Source organism: Taudactylus pleione, unplaced genomic scaffold (assembly GCF_031769625.1).
Source record: "Taudactylus pleione unplaced genomic scaffold, aTauple2 ptg000556l, whole genome shotgun sequence".
In the NCBI taxonomy this organism is placed as follows: domain Eukaryota; kingdom Metazoa; phylum Chordata; class Amphibia; order Anura; family Myobatrachidae; genus Taudactylus; species Taudactylus pleione.
Window position 1 is genome coordinate 21,295,536 of NW_028284958.1, and position 22,982 is coordinate 21,318,517.

At 38.0% G+C, this 22,982-nt stretch overlaps 1 protein-coding gene across 1 annotated transcript in view; it reads right to left on the bottom strand.

Annotated features, from left to right (window-relative positions):
- The window catches only part of IGDCC3 (immunoglobulin superfamily DCC subclass member 3), a 156,452-nt gene that overhangs the window by 105,923 nt on the left and 27,547 nt on the right, over positions 1-22,982 (bottom strand). Inside the window, 1 exon segment of the mRNA XM_088452705.1 lies at positions 16,997-17,302. Coding sequence (XP_088308831.1) covers positions 16,997-17,302 — 306 coding nt within the window.

A 22,982-nucleotide genomic window follows, 5' to 3' on the forward strand; every position in this document is an offset into this window, starting at 1 on the left:
GGGATATTTATTGAGATGCCCACCGTAGTCTTTACAATCCAAGCATCTGCATACACAGAGGCAGCATCAGTTGCAGATCATTCGATGTTAGCAGTCCTGAGTAACCCTATGGACGTGTAGAATGGCTGCGGGAACTGAAACGTCGGAGCCATATTTATTACGCACGGAGTCGCAGACGCAGGATGTGACCGAAATGGTCATGATACGCTTGCGTTTTTAGCCGATACTTCCCATTACCACCTAATTCCACATAATTGATTTACATTGCAAATTAACCTTAATAGACTATGTGGCGTTTTTCAGTGTGATCAGCTACTTATACAGGGCATGAACTGTGCATCTGTCATTTACAATATATGTTTATTACTGGATTTACAAATTAGATGCACAGTGCAGCAATTTTAGTGATCCTTGCTATACTAGTATTAGTTACCTATTTATCAAACTGTAGTATTTTACCTACGTAATATCATCCCATTTCTTCTCAACCTATTACTGTAGCTCTCTTTCTAAACATAAAATACAACATTTACTAATTATTTACAGATTGTTTTTATTTGTAACATTTATGTTGATGTGTGATATATATGGTTATCTCATTTTTTTACATGAGAAGTTTGTCTTATCATTTTACTTTAAACTTGCATTTATTTCTACATGTAAAAGTGATATACAGTATACTGCAGGCATTTTAAAGGTATTTTACATTGATTTAAATGAGCGTTCCATTTATATTGAGAATTACATACACCCCACTTACTTCCATTAAAGAGACCCTTAGTGGAGGTTCGGCTAAGGGGACTCACATCATTTGCTCTACTAAGCAGGTTCTGGGCACTGACATATAATTGGCACATCTGCTGATGACCTTTGGTATTATTAATGCTGTTAACTGGGGGAGTCAACCTTTCTATTTCTAATTAAGTGGGACACTTACCTGCTGGGACCTACCTCTGGATACCAACTTCTGAAGCACTTTTCCTTTTGTGGACTTTTTTATGGCCAGAGAAATATCACTTGGAGAATTGCCTCCTGTGGATCTCAGATAAGCCTTTTTATAAATTGTTTAATGTACAGGCATTTCTTACTGTTTTATTAATAAATCATTTGCTAAAATGTTATTACACCATTGCAAGCTTTATTCATGTTTTGAGGTACATGGAACCGCAATGATTATCAATATGGTTCTTTGCTGTGGATCCAGGATTTCCCATTAAAGGTACTATTTCTCAGGTGCAATTCTTACTGTAGTGAAGATACATGAATAATTGTTTGTCTTTAAACTAATTTTATTTGAACATATTACACTAATGTGTGCATTACTTTTATTTTGGAGGCTACATGTAAGCTCCACAAAAGAGAGGCGTCTCCTGAGCCACTTCTTTCAGTATCATAAGTCATGAAGAGCACACTTAATTCATATGTTTGGTGCGCACAGGGACACCAAGAGAGGGGGGGGCACTGACTACCGAGGCCTGGGCTTGCTGGAGGGGCCCGAGTCTGCCGCTCTCCCCTCTCCCAGTCCTGTCAGCGGCAGCAGCCACAGTGAGTACAGGGAAGCTACCGCTAAGCGCAGCAGCAGTCTCCTCTGCCTGCACCTAATAGGAGGGGAGAGAGGGATTGCACTGGTCGCACCCCCCTAGATCTGCCCCTTCTGATGCCACAGATACTGAAGTTGATTTTTCTGTTTTTGTAAGGAGACATTACCAGGCCTCCTTACATTGGGCCACGTTCCCTTGCCATAACCTGGGCCCGGCCAGATACTCTACAGCCCGGGGTATGCATGTTAATCGTTGTGTGTGAGAAAAGTATTGTGTTTTTTTATTGTAATGCACTGTGGGTGGCGCCCCATGTCTTTTTTGTTATCTCCTAAATTTAGTGGCACTGAATAGGTGCATATCGACTAAAGAGACTGCCTTAATTTCACTGTATATGTATATATTATTTGTTTTGTGCAAGTTATATATTGAGCGCTATAAAAGCCCCATTATGGATACGAGTATATACATATATATATATATATATATATATATGTATATATATATAAAACTATATATATATATTTGTTTTCATTTTGTTTTTTAAAGCATTCTTACTTTGCAGCATTTTTTCCACACTATCTATATATATATATATATATATACTGTATATCACATTGTAAAGACTACACTTTCACGATGTCTAATGTGTACCGACCTTGTAAGCGACGGTACCCAGCTGGGTGCCGGCATCGCCAAGTGCGTACACACTTGCCGATGCCGGGAGCGACGGCGCGAGAGCTGGGGCCATGCTGCATTTGGCAGCATGACACTTGCTAATTATGTCACCCGTCAGACCTGCATGCAGGTCCAAAGTGCGATGTCGCTGACGACGTGCAGGAGCGTGCATCGTCAGCGACATATCGGGTATACAGTTATACACTAGACGATGTGCCCAATATGTCGTCCGATCGGACGACATATCGTTTAGTGTGTACCCGGCATAAAAGTCCAATGCATAAAAATCACTAGAAATGAACACTGACCAGTAATTCTTCCTAAAGCAAAAGGTTTATTTAATTACAGATCATAATAAAAAGTAAATTTTTGGTCACTTAGGACCTTTGACAAGAGAGTCAGCGCGATGCACGATGCATCCTGTCGCCATTCGCATGCATGCTGGCATTGGTAACGCTAAATGCATGACCAGCACCACAAAGGGCTGCTCTATCGGTAAGAGCGGTCCATTGCGATAAAGGGACTTCCGGGTCTATGACTCAGAAGCCCCTTCTAAGGACGCACATGCCGCAGGCTGGGAGGGATATGATAGAGCACTAACCACAACAGTCAGTCCAAAATCCACAAAGATGGTAACTGGCGCCGTAACCGGAAGTCCCATGTGTTCCAACTAGTGGAATGCATGAGTACCAGAAGTGACGTCCCGCTTCGCTTCCCACCAAAAGCTGTCAATAGCAGTACTATATGTCTGTCAGCCTTGCATCCAAACATAATCTTCTGGTCAATAGACAGCGCGCTGTCCGCAAACTACAGAAGCAGTAGCCAGCGCCGCAATCGGAAGTACCATGCATTCCAACTAGTGGAGTGCATGGGTACCGGAAGTGCCATCCCGCTCTCCATCCTGACTTGTCAGCCATATCTTGCCTGTCAGCCCATAGAGCGCAACAGGCAAAGGAGACAGATATAAAATAAATTACCCAATTCCCTGGATTGGCACAACATTATTGATATCCACAACAATATCATTACACCTATTCACAATCTAACTATATGTAGCATCAGTGTCATATAAACTGGCTCAAAGGAGAATGTAACAAGTTAATAAACAAATACACAATCACCATAACTAGTAAAAAAAATACCTATAACTACAAAGCACCTTATACAGATATATACAAAACAGTGAAGAAAACAAAAATCAATAGTTAAAATAGTTAAAAGTAATAAGAAAAAAAAAAAAATATGAAAAAAAGTTATATCTACCAACACTGTAGCCCTTATCGCAGAAAAATATTGAAAGTACTGTACTAATTTAAGCTTTGTGGAGATAAAGTCCCAAGATCGAAGATCTACTTCACCTCTCGTTTTTCAACATCAATTCCCTATCACCCCCACGTACAGGTTTGAGGATGTGGTCAATCACCATACATTTAAGGCTTGAGACAGAATGGCCCAGTTTGGCAAAATGTTTAGCCATGGGTTTGGCAGATGTCTTCGAATGTAAAGCAAGGCATATTGAGGATCAGTGATTCACCATCCTCTCGTGAAAGGTCCGTGTGGGCATACCCACATAATAAAACCTGCATGGGCATATTAATATGTAGACTATAAAGTCCATCATGCAGTGCAGTTTATGCTGGATCATTATTCTACATCCACTGTGCGGGTACAAAAAACTTGACCCGACCATCATTAATCTAAACGTAGTGCAATCAGCACACCTAAAGCAACCATTCTTGCGACTAGGAAGCCAATTTGTATGTTCATTAGGTTGCTTTGTCGGACGAAGAAGTAGTTGCTTCAAATTAGGAGGACTTTACTCACTCCCTTGAAAGCGGGATCTGAAGGAATTATAGGCCAGTGCCTCTTCAGTGCCCTCTGCATATAATACACTGTCTGATCGTAGGTGGTCGTATAAATCATCCTGTTAGGGTCTGTAGCTTTTCTGGCCATCACACATAAGAACCTTTGCCTGGTTTTAATAAGACATCTGTCCACTGTCTTGTGAGAATAATCCTGTTGCAAAAATCAGTTACTCATCTCCTCAAGCTGGGTCTCAGTACCCTCTGGTGAAGTATTATTCCAGAGAACCTGCATGAACTGTGAAACCGGTAAGCTTTCTTTTAAGCTAGTTTGGTGATGGCGCGAAGAATGCTGTAAGGTGTTCCGATTCATTTTCATCCAGTATAGTGTGGATCTCAGTCTGTCACCAGTACGTGTAATGGTAACATCCAAAAAATGTATGGAATCTTTCTCTATTTGCGTAGTAAAATGTATCGGGCTATCCAATGCATTAAGGAAACTCACCATTTTACTGGAAATCAATTTCTATGCCACTCCTTATTAAAAAAAGATCATCAATATAATGTTTGTAGCATATAATCTTATTATCAAAAGCATTTAAAATATAGTGGTTCTCACAGTGGTACATATACAAGTTGGCATAAGCGGGCGCCAAAATTTGACCCGATTGTGGTGCCTGCAATTTGAACAAAAAAGTAATTACTATAAACAAAGTGGTTCTTATTAAGCACTAGCTCAGCCAACACCACCAAGAAATCTATAGGTAGTCCATAATGTGGACCATCACACATAGACTTCCTGATAGCCTCGGGGCCTGCTTCATGGGGTATCACAGTGAATAGGGAGGCCAAATTGAGTGTTGCCAGCCACATGTTATCAGTAATGCCCTCAAGAGACAAGATTTTGTCTAGAAAGTCGGCTGTATCCCGAACAAAACTCTCCATCTTGGTGACATGTGGCTGCAAAAAACTATGAACAAACATAGCTAGTGGCTGCAGCTCAGTACCCCTAGCTGAGATTATTGGGTGACTGGGTGTATCAGTCAGTGACTTATGGCTCTTGGGTAGTAAGTAAATGATTGGACAGATAGGGTATTCAACCTTTAAAAAGGCTGCAATTTTATCAGCAATCCACCGATGCTGAACCGCCCGAGCAACCTGAAGATCCATAATACGTTTCACCTCATTTATAGGGTCACTTGCCAATTTAGAGTATGTCAACTCATCACTCAATTGGTGACGGACCTCTCTGTCATATGCATGGCAATCTTGCACTGCCACAGCACCGCCCTTGTCCGCGAATCGTATAACAATTTCATCATTCAACATCAACTCTTTAAAAGCCTTACATTGTGCTTTTGTAAAATTGTCACAACCACCACTGGTGGAAACCAATGACATATCATGTTCAACCAATCTCCAAAAAGTTTTAATGCTAGGGTTTGTTGTCTGAGGGCCATAAAGGCTAGGTGTCTTAAAGTGATGGGCTGTAGTATTCATACTGTCTCCTGCAAAAATTCCCGCAGTCATAATTCACGGCCAAATTTATAGTGGTCTATGGACTAGTGAAATCTATTATGGTTCACCGTAGGTACAAAAGAGAACCCCAGAAACAATCATTCACATTCAGCTGATGATAAAGGCACACTGGACAAATTATAGACAGGATCTAGTTTTTTCTCCGTCCCCACCCTCGTCTGTTTGCCGTGACCCCCCCTCCTAATGGGGTACCTGGGTCGTGCCCTAGGTTTTGTTCTCTTGCTAACAAACAAAATAAGATTGTGAACACTCTACGATGCGCACGTATAGCAGCCTAAATCACACTCTCTAAATAAGCACCATCTAAAAGCTTAAAAAGATTCAGAATATAACACAAGAAGACAGTGGATTCTGGCGCTACACAATAAAGATACTTAGATGTCCTTATATCTCTGTATTCAGGAGTTGTCTTTTCCTTTTGTTTCTTCTTTCAATAATCCTCCGTGCATATAAAAAATAAACATAAAAAAATACTCATAGTGTAGTATGTTTAGATATTTGATATACACTTTTCACAGTGTGAATGTCAAAAATGTGGATAAGGCTCTCCACCCTTTACATGCAGGAGGACATACTTCATACAGTAGTAGGTGGTTGCTCATCCATATAGTGTATTACCACCAACATATAGGCATGCACTATAAGAAAGTATCGTACCCAACTCACACTATAGGTATAGAATAGCCACATATAAAGGTTTCTTTTAGATATAGGCAAGCATACATGCAATCATCATCAGGTGAAGCATACCCTTACTCACAAGGGACGAAGTGTGGATAATCACATAAAGGTTTCTTGGTAGGACTGCTTATCACTAATCCCTCAGGATACTCCCATAGCAGGTGGGTATAAACACGGAGAATATCCAGTAAAAAGTAAATTTATTCAAACACAACAAAAAAATCAATAAAAAATCCAGGAAGCGTCTATGAAAAAGACAATCACAGCCTAAGTGCCAGAATAGAAAGTCCAGACAATGGCACTTACAGGTGAGTGAGTCTGTTCAAAGTCCAAATGGCATTCCTGTATCAACGACCGGCGTCCACTCCACCAACGCGTTTCAAACCCCGGCCCGGGATCTTTTTCAAGGTGTACTGTGGTAATGCCGGTATGGTGTATAAATACTACACTGAACCAATCAACATCCGGGGGTGTCCACGAGCGTCCTCGTGTACATCACTTCCTGTTTACTCCGATCGTCATGGAGATTCAAGCTAGGTGTCACTCTAACTCTTCCTGTTTAGTAACATAACAGGAAGTTGATACCATATCCATGGTAATTGCCATAGTGATGCGAAACATAAAGTTCCCAACCAGAAAATCTATATAAAAAGCATTAAACTATAACAAGAAATAAAAATGGTTTAAGAAAAGAGCATATTTAAAACCATATAAATGCAAAAAATACAGGAAATGGGTAAAGCAGTTACATAAACCACTTCAATTCAAAATCGCTATTTAATCCCTTTGGTAATAGCGTTTGACATGAATGTATCAGTTTCATCTCCATCTTGGCTAATTGTCGTGCCATATCCCTTGATCTTATGCTATTTTTAACTTGCTTAAGGCCAAAAAATTTTACTATATGATCAGTAGAACAATGATGTATTTTTTTGAAATGTGAGGAGAGCGCATGCGTCTCCAAACCATATCTTATGTTCCGTAAATGTTCTGTAATACGGACTTTTAGCATCCTAGAAGTGCGGCCAATATAGTATTTATTACATGAACATTGTATCGCATACACTACGTTTTTAGATCCACATGTAATAAAATCTTTGATCTTATGTTTATAATCATTAATTGACACTTCTTCAATTTTACCATTTTTGAAATCCAAACTAGGGACCACTTTACAACCAGAACACATCCCACACCGATAAAAACCCACTGAAGTAATATTAGAAATCTTTTTAGGGGGTTCAATATATGCACTTCTAACCAGATGGTTCCTTAGATTTTGTGCCTTCCTATATATACCCACTGGTTTCGCAGGTAACAAGTGGCCTATAATCGGATCTTTCTGAAGAATAGACCAGTGTTTACGGAAAATACGTTCAATTTGTTTGTGTTCCTGATTAAAATCTGTGACAAATGCCCACTGAAACTTTTCATTCTCATTATCCTCTTTCTTTTTAACTTCTAAAAGTTCAATTTGTTCATTCTTTAGGGCTTCTTGGTACCCTTTCTCCACGTATCTGTCACTATAACCACATCCCTTAAATCTTTCTTTCATCTCCAAGGCCTGTGTTTTGTACACTTCTATGTCTGTGCAATTTCTACGGAGCCTCTTAAATTGACCACATGGAATACTATTTAGCCAGTTGACGTGGTGACAGCTGGTGGCATTAATATATGAAAGGGAATCTGTGGGTTTCGTAAAATTTTTTGTTAAAAGTTTCTCATCCTCCACATAAATAGATACGTCTAAAAAATTGATCTGCTGCTCTTCAATATTAAAAGTCAGGCATAAATTCTTATCATTATTATTTAAGAACTGACAAAAATCATCTAGAATGGCACGGCTCCCTCTCCAGATAAAAAAAATATCGTCTATGTATCTGGTCCAGGACACCAGGTTTGCCCCAAATGGATTGTTTTTCCATATTATCTCATCTTCCCAGTCACCCAAAAAAATATTGGCATAACTAGGGGCGAACCTGGTGCCCATTGCCGTGCCAATTTTCTGTAGATAAAATCCATCTTTAAAAATAAAATAATTATTCATCAAAATAAAAGAGATCCCCTCAATAATGAATTCTTGAAGTAGTCAATTCAAGTCGGATTGGCAGAGTCTCTTTTTAACTGCATTGATACCATGGTCATGTTCGATAACAGTATATAATGAACTGACATCTGCACTTACTAACAAAAAATCTGTCTCCCATCTGATGTCCTTAACATGCCTAATAAAATCTCCTGTATCCTTTAAATGTGACCGATTTTTGATGACAATAGGTTGAAGAAAATAATCTATAAAAGCAGATAAGTTAGCAGTGACCGAATCCACCCCGGAGACAATCGGCCTCCCTGGTGGGTTAGAGACATAATAATGAGGTCTTCATTGGACTTTAGGTCCTTTAGTGCTAGTCTTTCTTTATGCGTTAAGTTGTTAGGCCTTTTAATTGCTGATAGTTTCTTAAGGTCTCCAAGGACCTGCGCATTAAATGCCTCCAAATAATTTCCCTTCATATGTGCAGGAAAAAATAATGATTTAGGTTTAAATGGAGTGGCAGACACCTCTTCCATATTATCCCCCAAATCTTCTTTAGTGAGGAAAAATTTCTTGATAGATAATTTTCTAATAAACTTTTGTAAATCAATAAAAGTATTAAACTCATCATGATTAACACTTGGGGCCTCAAGGAGATAGGACTCCCACACCGATTAATTTGGATTGGAGACAAAGGAGAGCCAAACAAACATGGAGAAGGGATTTTAGAAATAATGAAATAGATATTGAGAAATTTCCGAGTACATCCAATAGATTTGAAGTGCTAGATAGTGTAAGTCCCGAACATACATCTTTTTTAGGGGTCGGGAGACATTGGAGACATCTAAGTTGATATCGAAACCCCCTATTTATAGACCCCTTAAATATAGGGGAAAGAGAGGGGGAAAAAAAAGAAAATATAGATCTAAAAAGAAAATATCGAAATACGTGAAAGAATTGGAAAAGCCCAAAGAGCAAAATAAAATTAAGATTTTTAATCTAAGTTCACATATATTGAACGAAAATGAGATATCCTTGTTACATAAGGGACTTAAATTTGCCCCAAGTGTTAATCATGATGAGTTTAATACTTTTATTGATTTACAAAAGTTTATTAGAAAATTATCTATCAAGAAATTTTTCCTCACTAAAGAAGATTTGGGGGATAATATGGAAGAGGTGTCTGCCACTCCATTTAAACCTAAATCATTATTTTTTCCTGCACATATGAAGGGAAATTATTTGGAGGCATTTAATGCGCAGGTCCTTGGAGACCTTAAGAAACTATCAGCAATTAAAAGCCCTAACAACTTAACGCATAAAGAAAGACTAGCACTAAAGGACCTAAAGTCCAATGAAGACCTCATTATTAAACCCGCCGATAAAGGCGGGGGGATTGTTTTAATGGACAAAACTATGTACGAAACAGAGGTATTTAGGCAACTCGATGATAAACTTACTTATAGAAAACTACGTAATGACCCCACTACCAAAATTTTATTAGAGCTTAAATCGCTAGTGGATATATATGTCAAAAATGGTACTTTGAAAACTCCAGAGTCGAAATTTATCATAAATGAAGATCCTGTAGTTCCAGTGCTATATATTCTCCCGAAAGTACACAAAGATGTCTCTAACCCACCAGGGAGGCCGATTGTCTCCGGGGTGGATTCGGTCACTGCTAACTTATCTGCTTTTATAGATTATTTTCTTCAACCTATTGTCATCAAAAATCGGTCACATTTAAAGGATACAGGAGATTTTATTAGGCATGTTAAGGACATCAGATGGGAGACAGATTTTTTGTTAGTAAGTGCAGATGTCAGTTCATTATATACTGTTATCGAACATGACCATGGTATCAATGCAGTTAAAAAGAGACTCTGCCAATCCGACTTGAATTGACTACTTCAAGAATTCATTATTGAGGGGATCTCTTATTTTGATGAATAATTATTTTATTTTTAAAGATGGATTTTATCTACAGAAAATTGGCACGGCAATGGGCACCAGGTTCGCCCCTAGTTATGCCAATATTTTTTTGGGTGACTGGGAAGATGAGATAATATGGAAAAACAATCCATTTGGGGCGAACCTGGTGTCCTGGACCAGATACATAGACGATATTTTTTTTATCTGGAGAGGGAGCCGTGCCATTCTAGATGATTTTTGTCAGTTCTTAAATAATAATGATAAGAATTTATGCCTGACTTTTAATATTGAAGAGCAGCAGATCAATTTTTTAGACGTATCTATTTATGTGGAGGATGAGAAACTTTTAACAAAAAATTTTACGAAACCCACAGATTCCCTTTCATATATTAATGCCACCAGCTGTCACCATGTCAACTGGCTAAATAGTATTCCATGTGGTCAATTTAAGAGGCTCCGTAGAAATTGCACAGACATAGAAGTGTACAAAACACAGGCCTTGGAGATGAAAGAAAGATTTAAGGGATGTGGTTATAGTGACAGATACGTGGAGAAAGGGTACCAAGAAGCCCTAAAGAATGAACAAATTGAACTTTTAGAAGTTAAAAAGAAAGAGGATAATGAGAATGAAAAGTTTCAGTGGGCATTTGTCACAGATTTTAATCAGGAACACAAACAAATTGAACGTATTTTCCGTAAACACTGGTCTATTCTTCAGAAAGATCCGATTATAGGCCACTTGTTACCTGCGAAACCAGTGAGTATATATAGGAAGGCACAAAATCTAAGGAACCATCTGGTTAGAAGTGCATATATTGAACCCCCTAAAAAGATTTCTAATATTACTTCAGTGGGTTTTTATCGGTGTGGGATGTGTTCTGGTTGTAAAGTGGTCCCTAGTTTGGATTTCAAAAATGGTAAAATTGAAGAAGTGTCAATTAATGATTATAAACATAAGATCAAAGATTTTATTACATGTGGATCTAAAAACGTAGTGTATGCGATACAATGTTCATGTAATAAATACTATATTGGCCGCACTTCTAGGATGCTAAAAGTCCGTATTACAGAACATTTACGGAACATAAGATATGGTTCGGAGATGCATGCGCTCTCCTCACATTTCAAAAAAATACATCATTGTTCTACTGATTATATAGTAAAATTTTTTGGCCTTAAGCAAGTTAAAAATAGCATAAGATCAAGGGATATGGCACGACAATTAGCCAAGATGGAGATGAAACTGATACATTCATGTCAAACGCTATTACCAAAGGGATTAAATAGCGATTTTGAATTGAAGTGGTTTATGTAACTGCTTTACCCATTTCCTGTATTTTTTGCATTTATATGGTTTTAAATATGCTCTTTTCTTAAACCATTTTTATTTCTTGTTATAGTTTATTGCTTTTTATATAGATTTTCTGGTTGGGGACTTTATGTTTCGCATCACTATGGCAATTACCATGGATATGGTATCAACTTCCTGTTATGTTACTAAACAGGAAGAGTTAGAGTGACACCTAGCTTGAATCTCCATGACGATCGGAGTAAACAGGAAGTGATGTACACGAGGACGCTCGTGGACACCCCCGGATGTTGATTGGTTCAGTGTAGTATTTATACACCATACCGGCATTACCACAGTACACCTTGAAAAAGATCCCGGGCCGGGATTGAAACGCGTTGGTGGAGTGGACGCCGGTCGTTGATACAGGAATGCCATTTGGACTTTGAACAGACTCACTCACCTGTAAGTGCCATTGTCCGGACTTTCTATTCTGGCACTTAGGCTGTGATTGTCTTTTTCATAGACGCTTCCTGGATTTTTTATTGATTTTTTTGTTGTGTTTGAATAAATTTACTTTTTACTGGATATTCTCCGTGTTTATACCCACCTGCTATGGGAGTATCCTGAGGGATTAGTGATAAGCCGTCCTACCAAGAAACCTTTATGTGATTATCCACACTTCGTCCCTTGTGAGTAAGGGTACGCTTCACCTGATGATGATTGCATGTATGCTTGCCTATATCTAAAAGATACCTTTATATGTGGATATTCTATACCTATAGTGTGAGTTGGGTACGATACTTTCTTATAGTGCATGCCTATATGTTGGTGGTAATACACTATATGGATGAGCAACCACCTACTACTGTATGAAGTATGTCCTCCTGCATGTAAAGGGTGGAGAGCCTTATCCACATTTTTGACATTCACACTTTGAAAAGTGTATATCAAATATCTAAACATACTACACTATGAGTATTTTTTTATGTTTACTTTTTATATGCACGGAGGATTATTGAAAGAAGAAACAAAAGGAAAAGACAACTCCTGAATACAGAGATATAAGGACATCTAAGTATCTTTATTGTGTAGCGCCAGAATCCACTGTCTTCTTGTGTTATATTCTTGTTCTCTTGCTGTTCTGTTGCCTCAACCTAAAAAAGAACTGTTTGGGGGTTTCTGGCTAGTCGTCTTACTTTCTGAACTTGATTGTGAAGATGAGGTATCTAGATGCCTCTGTGGTCTAGGTCGTGTATATGTAAGAGGTTTGCAATTATAATTGTCACCCTTTAACCAATGGTATACGGTTACCTGGTGATTTGCGTAGTCGCTAGTTTCTTACATTTAAAAGAGACAAGGTCCTGGTAATATGTGTTAATCTGTTCTTGTAGTTTACCAATCCAGTTCTCAGATTTATCAATGCTCAATTTACCAAGATGACTGGAATTAAAGGTAGAAATTTCTTCTCATACTTTTTGTTAATTTTATACCTACTTCCTCTATAACTAACAGGATCAAATCCAATGAGCATTTGTTGAGCACTTCACACCATTTGTTGCAGAAGGCCAAATTATTGCATCCGAACGTGGAGACGTTATTAACCCGAAAACCCCTTGGGATTTTTTTGTTACAATAATAATCAGATAGAAACTGTTTGTGTATTGTTATATCTATTTTTCCAATTTCTCAATCTCTCCCATTTCTAGTAAAGATCAGTACAGGATTCATCTGGTAATTTAGCAAATTCCAGATGGTCGAACAGGACCTTGTCAGCATCATTGTCCGCTAAGGTCACTAAAGTGCTCTGTGCAAGATCAAAAGCAGCAGCATCTGGTAAATGAGCAAAATCATAGTAGCAGATGTAGTTGCACAGAATCAATCGCAAAATTATCAATACAGTACACAAATAGGCATAAAAACTAACAAAGCATAATTGAATAAATAAGTCACAATGTCCAAGAGCAGCACAGAATGATACTTCATGTTATCGATGATCTCTTATTGCAAACCCAGTGCTGGTTTAGATAAAACTAGATAAAAATTAGATAAAACTAATAAATTAGATAAAACTAATAAAAAATGACAAAAAAATCACAATTGACCAAAGGCAGGAGAATAGGATGAAATGGTCTATCATGTGTCCTTTGATCTAATAAATAGAGAAAATATCAGAGGAAAATATAAGGCGACTGCAGGGGCGTATCTATCAGCGGCGTATCTATAATGGGTGTAGACCCACACCGCACACCCTCCACCCATATTCTCTAATACCTAAATCTCTGAGGTCCCGCGTTGGATGCCTCAGCCCTGCACAAAACGCGTGAAAATGGCCTCCGTTGCCATTTTCCCAGCATTTTGCACAGTGAGGAAATCACTGGGAAATTGGCGCGGCCACGCATGGGAAGTAGACTCTGGGCACAGACTAGTTCCCAGAGTCTACTGCTGCTGCGGTCAGCCGTCAGTATGCTGCCGGCCGCCGGGGAGAGAAGAGGGGGCCCCGGACAGGGAACGCACACGGGCCCCCTCCTCTCTTAATACGCCATTGGGCGGGTGCCAGACTATAGGACCCTCTATTCACAGTGTATTTGTCCCAATATACATAGTATTGTAAAGACTGCACTCTCTGCTCCAAAGTATGTTCATGCGGGGTGCACCAATAAAGACAAAGGGGTCTATTAATAAAGCAGAGAAGAGCCCTGTTTAGCTGAAATTATGGCTCTTCTCTGCTTCGTGCAATTCATGGAGCAAGTTACCATGGAGAAGGTTGTATTTTTAAACAAAAACTAATTCAGGCGCTAAAATTATAATAAAAAATCGAATGGATATGATGAACTCCTATTACAAAGAAAGCAGCTCCTAAAAGTGACTGCAATCACCGCTTGAAACTACTAAATAGTTATAATTAATATTATACAAAAAGCTTATATATAAAATGACAAAATATAATAACAATGTATATAAATCAATAGCAATGTTCATACATTCTACATATAAGCAATATTAAAGCCACAGAGAGAATGCAAAAACACATAAGTGAATATTTTTTCTTAAAAAAAGCTCATGTAACGTGCCTCTTTCTATTATAAAAACGCACTCTTGGCATATATTAGGCAGTTCTATTAGACACATCCTTATGCAGAAAAAAAGATAAACAAAACATATCTATCTATCTATCTATCTATCTATCTATCTATCTATCTATCTATCTATCTATCTATCATTTAGGTTAAAATAAGCTTACACTATACAGTCAGTAGGCATATTAACAGCTATAGTTGATAACTAACAGTTCTATAGCAAGGCACATGATGAGCCTATTAAGGTTATAAATCACATCACCATTGCTTCTCTATCTATTTATCTATCTATCTATCTATCTATCTATCTATCTATCTATCTATCTAACATTATTTTTATATATAACATTTAGATTGAAACAAGCATACAGTACCTTACATTCTGACATATCATATCAGCAGGCACAGCTGGTAATTTACAGTTGTCTACAAAATGGTGACCTTTCTGCCAAACCTGAGTGACATCACAAAGGCTGTTTATGATGTAACATGTCACATGATCAGCATAACCTGCATGCATTTGGCCATTGCTATCTATCTACTTATAAATTAATCTATCTATCTATCTATATATCTATCTCTATCTATTATTTAGGTTAAATTAAGCTTACACGACAAGGTCAGTAGACATTAACAGATACTGTACAGTTGATAACTGACAGTTCTATTGCAAGTCACATGGTCAGCCTATTGAGGTTATAAATCATATCCTACCTGCATTTCACCATATCTATCTATCTATCTATCTATCTATCTATCTATCTATCTCTATCATTTAGGTTAAAATAAGTATAACTTACATTATGAGATGTCACATAAGCAGATACAGTTGATAACTGATAGTACAAAACAGTGACCTTTCTACCAAAGCTGAGTGGTATCACAAGGCTGTTTATGATATAACAATTCAATTGGTCAGTATACTGCTATCTATCTATCTATCTATCTATCTATCTATCTATCTATCTATTTATCTATCTGTAATTATTTTCATATATAGCATTTAGGTTAAAATAAGCATACCTTACATTGTAAGATGTCATAGCAGTTACAGTTGATAATTGACATTTCTCTACAACATGGTGATCATTCTACCAAAGCTGAGTGACATCACAAAGGCTGTTTATGATGCATTTAGGTCACATTGTCAGCATACTGAGGTGAAAAATCACATTCTCCATGAATTTTGCCATTGCTATCTATCTATTTATCTTTATATCTATCTATCTCATATCTATCTATCTAACATTATTTTCATATATAACATTTAGGATAAAATAAGCATACCTTACATTGTAAGATGTCATATCAGCAGATATAGTTGATAACTGACAGTTCTCTACAACATGGTGACCATTCTACCAAAGCTGAGTGACATCACAAAGGCTGTTTATGATGTAAGCATGTCACATGGTCAGCATACTGAGTTGAAAAATAACATTCTCCATGCATTTTGCCATTTCTATCTATCTATCTATCTATCTATCTATCTATCTATCTATATATCCATCCATCCAGTATAACCCATATCATTTGTTCAGCAGTCCCATATCAATTGAAATAATATATTGACTATTGACACTTTCCATCTATATGAAATAATGAAAAATATATATTTTGACAGATTTTAGCACTGTAAATGGTTATCATGAAATACAACCCTGAGTTTGTAATATATATATATATATATATATATATATATATACCGCTGCTTCTGGTCCCGGTGCCTGCACAATGAATGTCAGGCACTGGGACTTGTGCATGCGCATGAGCCTCGGCAGCGCAGCGCATTCGCATAGCACTAGACCAGTTTCTCTTGGTTGCATTTGCAGCACCCACGAGAAGCCCTGTAGTGCTGCCCGAAAGGCAGAGCAGCGGCTCCCACTGGAAGCCGCTCTCTGCTTATGGCAGGCCAGACTGGCAGTCCCAGGGGGAGGTGACACGTCTTCCTTGGGATGCCTGTCCTGTGTGTGACTGGCAGGTGGCGCTTCAGTGCCCTACACGTGTGGCACTTTTGTCGGGACACACCACCTGGTCCGGTGGCACATAGTGAGTGATGTCATCAGCCAATGAGGCACAGCAGTGACTCATCGGCTGATGATGTCACTCACTATGCACCACCAGACCAGGTGGTGTGTCCCGCTTCCGGAGGAGCATTATCACTGGGTGTTTATTATGTCAATTTAAGGTACGACATTCATATTTTCTTGTTATGTTGACAAAAGTGCCATATAGAGCACTGAAACGTTGCCAAACTATATGCTGCTGTATGAGTCTTTTATCTAAGCCTGGAGTGCTGCACCACGTGGATCTTGTTTGTATATTATGTGCGGGCGCCCGGCGGTGACTGTACAGACAGGGAGAGCCGGACCACTTTGGATGTTTATATGTATATATTTCCTTTTTATATATCTGTTTAAGCTCACCTGCTGCCTGGACTCTTGCCTTGCGGCTCACCACAGACCCAAAACGATTTTGCGCCACACAGTCATAGTCGCCCTTGTCAGAAGACCCGTCATACTTTTTGAGGTTGAAGAATGGAAGGTATAGGGAGCCATTGGGAAGTGGAAACACATTTGCCTCATTCCAGAGGGGAACACCATTCTTTCTCCAAGTAATAGTGATTGGCTGGACACCATCTGCAGCGCACAGCAGACTTATAGGCTGCCCGGGAATTGCAACTTCATCATTGGGCTCCACTGTGAATGCCAACTCCACAGAGTAACTTGGACCTGATCGAGAACAGGAAAGAACAGTCAGAACTCATAAGAACATATGGTGTCAATATCAAATCTTTTGTAAACTCAACTTAATAGGAGCCAACATGAGCACTAATTATATCTGGCCTTGCATCAAGAACTTGTAAGTAATTTAGTTGACCCTATTTCTGATAATTATATCACTGAAGACACAGAGCATGTAAAAACATTATGTATGGTAAGTACAGTGTTGTCCAGTCTAGAGATGACCAAAGCTGATGGAATTTCATGCAAAACAACTTTCGTAGCACAACATGCAAAATTCCAGTGATACAATCTTTACTCTCCGCTTTTGTTTTGTTATTCCTTTTAACGGCCACTTTGTGTAGAATTTATAGTCTATAAATAGAACTGGGATGCAAAGTGTCAATACAATACAATAAGCGCAACGAAATATGCTGCGCCATATAAGAAGCTTAATAAATAAATAAATACATTCTGCTCTCTGGTTCGGTTGTACTTTGTATTTTTCGTTATCTCTGTATTTTTCGTTACCTTGTGAGACGGTATATACTACATGTATTATAAGACTTCACCCAATCTCCTCTCTCCTCCCACTTCCTCTCTCACTGCCCCTCTCTCTATCAGTGCCTCTCCCACGTTTGTCTCTCTCTAGCTCCCACACCTCCCCTCCATTCAATGTACTCCTTCACTTTCTCTTACCTCCACTTCTCCACTGCCTATTCAGCGGCCAGTACACTGTACCGGCAGAGTACAGGGAATCTGCGACTTCATATCACATGAGTAATGCCGCTTTGCTTTCTGCCAGTTTCAGAGGCACAGCGTTCTTGGGAGTCTGGGAGATTTCCTAGTATTCTGGGAGTCTCCTGCATATTCCGGGAGAGTCAGCAAGTATGACCACCAGTACCATTTTTTTATGTTTGTAATATGTTGTCCCGGTTTGCTTTCAATAGATTAAACTTTTTGTTACATATAGAGGGCTTTTATGGGTTGTCCTAGTTGTCTTATAGGATTTTCAGTTAGTATACTGTATTTAGCAACATGATGTATTTTATTTATTCATTTACTGGACAAGTTGTACAGCTTACCCTGTCCGCATCACAATGTGCATTCTATATACTAATAGTGTACCTATAAAACAATGAAAGTAGTACAGTGTAGTTAGCCAGGGTGTGGTGGGAAAAGCTGACATTCAGAATGCCGACATAAACAATGTCAACACTAGAATGTCGACATATATGGGATGTCGACATTCTGACTGGATCCCACTTGGCCTGTATTAAATGAAAGTATACAGCTTATATTGCTTAGTTGGAGTAATTTGTGGTAGGTAAAATGCTCCTTCTGGCTACTCGCCTAAACCTACAAACCTACTGAAATGCTTGATGCAATTCAGCCTATGGATCGCCAGCTGTATGATTAATCATTGTTCAACGTTCAAAGCAACCCCACAAAAAGCCAGATTGTCTATTACAAGTTTGTCTTCTTGGATAAAAATTGCAGAAATGGCTTATCTAAAAACAACAGATGTATCAATCTTTGCCCACAGTATTGCACTGTCCCTCAGCCACTAGCATGCTGACATGTTCCAGTGTTTCCAATCTTTGTAAATCAAACAAAGATTATGAATGTATATGTGTTCTGGCTTTGCACGCTGTATCATCACTAGCGTTCCAATGCCCTTCTATTAAAGTGAGCCCATTATTTTGCCCGCGTATCATTCCATTATTTTCTGCTATGTGTATGCAATTTTTTTTAAATCAGACCTAAAAACAAATCCAAAAAAAATTTAAAAGAATCTAAAACACATGCACACAGAGGGCCTGATTCTGCAAACACAGTTTCGGATGGATGCAATGCAACTATATGCCGATATTGTATGCATCTATGTGATCGCGTCACCCCTGTCCACAAAAGTAGCTGCCATAATTATCATCGGCACTTCCACCTACATCATGCCGGGTGCAGAAGATGCTACTGAATTTGGCATGGTTGGACTCCACTTTGCTTATGCATGATTCAGAATAGCAAGTAACCCAACTCGCTACACGTCCAGAACACACACCCATGAAACGGTTCTCTTGTGTGCATCCATATTGTTGTCACCCAGTTGCCACCCAGAAACGCACGTGCAGTGTGCTAAAAAAAATTGAGACGGAGCTCACATACTTTATCTGTGTAGGATTTTTTTTTTTTAATACAGATCATGGGGGGAGATGCAATAAATCCTTGGAGAGTGATAAAGTGGCGAGTGATAAACTACCAACCAATCAGCTCCTAACTCTCATTTTTCAAACACAACCTGTAAAGTGACACTTAGGAGCTGATCAGTTGGTACTTTATCTCCACTCTATCACTCTCCAAGGCTTTGTACATCCCCCCCCCTTCATGTCCCTTACAGAAATTATAAATCTTGACAGCCGTGGTGTATTGTGTCTGAGCTCTGATCACCACATAGTAATTGGAGCACCTACTGCATTTGCAATAAATATCCTTAATCCCTGTGGGTAGCAGATTACCCGCATGCTCTACATGCAGCCCGGGATTTGTGGATAGGTCACCAAGGCCTTGACTTACCACAGTGGCAGGTTGCCATTTGTTTCATCATCTTATTTTATTTTCATATACATGCCTGCCAGCGTAACTAATTATTATATATATTTTATTAGGGACAGAATACATTGCTTTGTCTTACACAGATGAGATATGATGGACGTTGGCGCATGGAGTTTAGCTGTTAATAATCCATAAAAGGGTAAAGTAGGTACAGTGGCCTAGAGGTGCCAAAAGTGTACAAGGATGGACTATGAGACGTTAAACAGAACAAGGTCTCATCAAACTGCCCCAATAAAAAGAATCACGTTCTCTCAGGAGGATACTTTGAGGGTCTTGTGTAGGTTAAATATGGTCACCAATAGGGATCAATGATCCCTGTTTTTAACTCCCTCAAATATTTTTTGGTGCTGCATTCACCATGGGAGCAAAGTAAATAGAGGAGCACATTTTATTCTGTATTTTAGTAGTTCTGTCCTCTTCAACTTTTACTAAAACAATTATATTACTATCTATCTTGTTTGCAATGTATTTGTGTGATCTGGCAGCTTTGTATCGTATCTCAGGACAACAAATAATAAACGCCTCTATCTGAATAATTAAATACATGGCTGGAAAGCACAGAAGGAAGATAGTAAAGAGGTAGAAAACATAGGGTTAAATTAGTATTTGTTTCTTAGAGCACTGTTTATTGGCAAATAATAACTCTAACAGGGGACATGTCAGCAGCTGTCAGGTTCAACATCTTTTAACCTGCAGTATATAAACACGTTTATTGTGTAAAGTTTTAGAAGTTTGTTATATAAATAATAAGAGATATCATTTTCTTTGTCTATTGTTCTATTATATTTCACTCTCTATCAGATTTCTAGTTTGAGTACAGTAAATAGTCCAGCAAACAAGGTATATTTAATTTTGGTCAAATATAATCAAACACTGTATCTAGTTAGTTAGTTTCTTGTTCTATTATGTAACTTGTATGTGTATCTAATATGTGCTTTGTTTAGTGTTTACTATTTGTGTTGAATGAATAACCTGGTTGTATTTACATACGGTGTTATATTATATTTTAGCTCCATATCTTAAGCTAGGTACACACTGTGTGTTTTTTACGATTGGGATGACAAATGGGGAAATTATTCGCCAAATCAAAAAAGAGAAAACCCAATATCTGTGCTACACATTATTTCAATATTTTTTATTAGAAGCTACCAATTTTTGGCCACACGACACTGATTTTGCACATGTCCGCCCACAAAGAGGAGGACGTAAGAAAACGTAGAGATATGGGCAGATTATCGAGAATGCAGGGACACTGCTCGATATCAGGAGACTGTGGCCGAGATTTTCTGTCTTGAACAACAGATCAGATAATCGAAGGCATGTGTTTTTGGAAGTTTTTCGGTAACACACAGAAACGCTCATTCATACACACTATACTGTACAATTAATCAGGCTGATCACCTGATTATTGGTAAATTAGCCCAATAATTGTATAGTATGTACCTAACTTAACATTGTTAGATTCATATTGAACTGCAGTGGTAGTTAAGAAAGACTGTGAGCTTTTTAAGACCTGGGAAATGTGTTAGGGCTCCTTGCCAGTAATTTGCATAATGGTTGATTCTTCCCCGCTGAGTATAAATATTAATTATTATTATTATTATTATTATTATCTTCCTTGTTGTGGTCTCCTTTTCTAACAATTTTGGTAACCAAATTATATTGTGTGTATATATATTGTGTGTGTGTATATATATATATATATATATATATATACAGTATATATATATATATATATATATATATATACAGATTGAGTCTCCCAAATCCAAATATTCCGAAATATGGACTATTCCGAAATACGGATTTTTTTTAGCATGACTGAGATAGTGAACCCTTTGCTTTTTGATGGTTCAATGTACACAATCTTTGTTAAAGGCACACAATTATTAAAAAATTGACTATAATATTACCTTCAGGCTTTGTGTATAAGGTGTATATGAGACCTAAATGAATTTTACGTATGTACACAAACTTTGTTTGAGCCACAAAATTATTGAAAATATTGTATAAAATTACCTGCAGGCTGTGTGTATAAGGTGTATATAACACATAAATGCATCCTGTGTTTAGATTTGGGTCCTATTCCCAAGATTCTTCATTATGGTATGTAATTATTCCAAAATAAGGAATATTCCGATATCCAAAATACCCCTGGTCCCGAGTATTTTGGATATGGGAGACTCAACCTGTATGTATATGTATATCCCAAAGAGCATTTTCTCAATGAACTCAGACCAATATTGGTACAAGCTCTCCATTTCAATTTAATCTGCAAGGAGGAATACCGGTATATGCTGAATAATAATCCGATTATACCAATTTTTTATCATCTGCCCAAAATACACAAAAGCATGGAGAAACCCCCAGGCAGACCAATTGTAGCTAGTATAGACTCCTTAACAGCAAATTTATCTAAATATGTGGATGTTTTTCTGAATCCCCAAGTTCAGAAACTTACCTCATACCTGAAGGATACTGTAAGTGTACTTAATATTATGGAACAATTGGAATGGAAAGAAACTTATAAGTGAGTGACAGTGGATGTTTCATCATTATATACATCTATTGTACACCAAAGAGAAATAGAAGCCTGTAAAAAGCCCTGGGGAGAGATGACAAGCTCAGGGAACCTTTTAATTGCATTTTAATTGAATTTATTTTAACACATAACTATTTTAAATATTTGGACAAATTTTACTTGCAGACTTGTGGCACTGCAATGGGTACGGTATTCGCACCCAATTATGCTAATATTTTTATGGGCATGTGGGAAGACAACTGTATTTATAATAACAACCCATTTTTAAAAAACATTCAACTGTATAAAAGGTATATAGACGATATCATTATCGTCTGGGCTGGAGAAGAGAGTGCATTTAAAGATTTTGTAGCCTATATACACAACAATGATTATAATTTAAAATGTACTTACAATTTTAATCACGAATGTGTGGAATTTCTGGACTTAGTGCTTTCACACAAAAATGATAAAGTGATAACCAGTACCAACAGTTATCTCCACTACAGAAGCAGTCATACAAAGGCCTGGAAAAACAATATCCCATACTCCCAA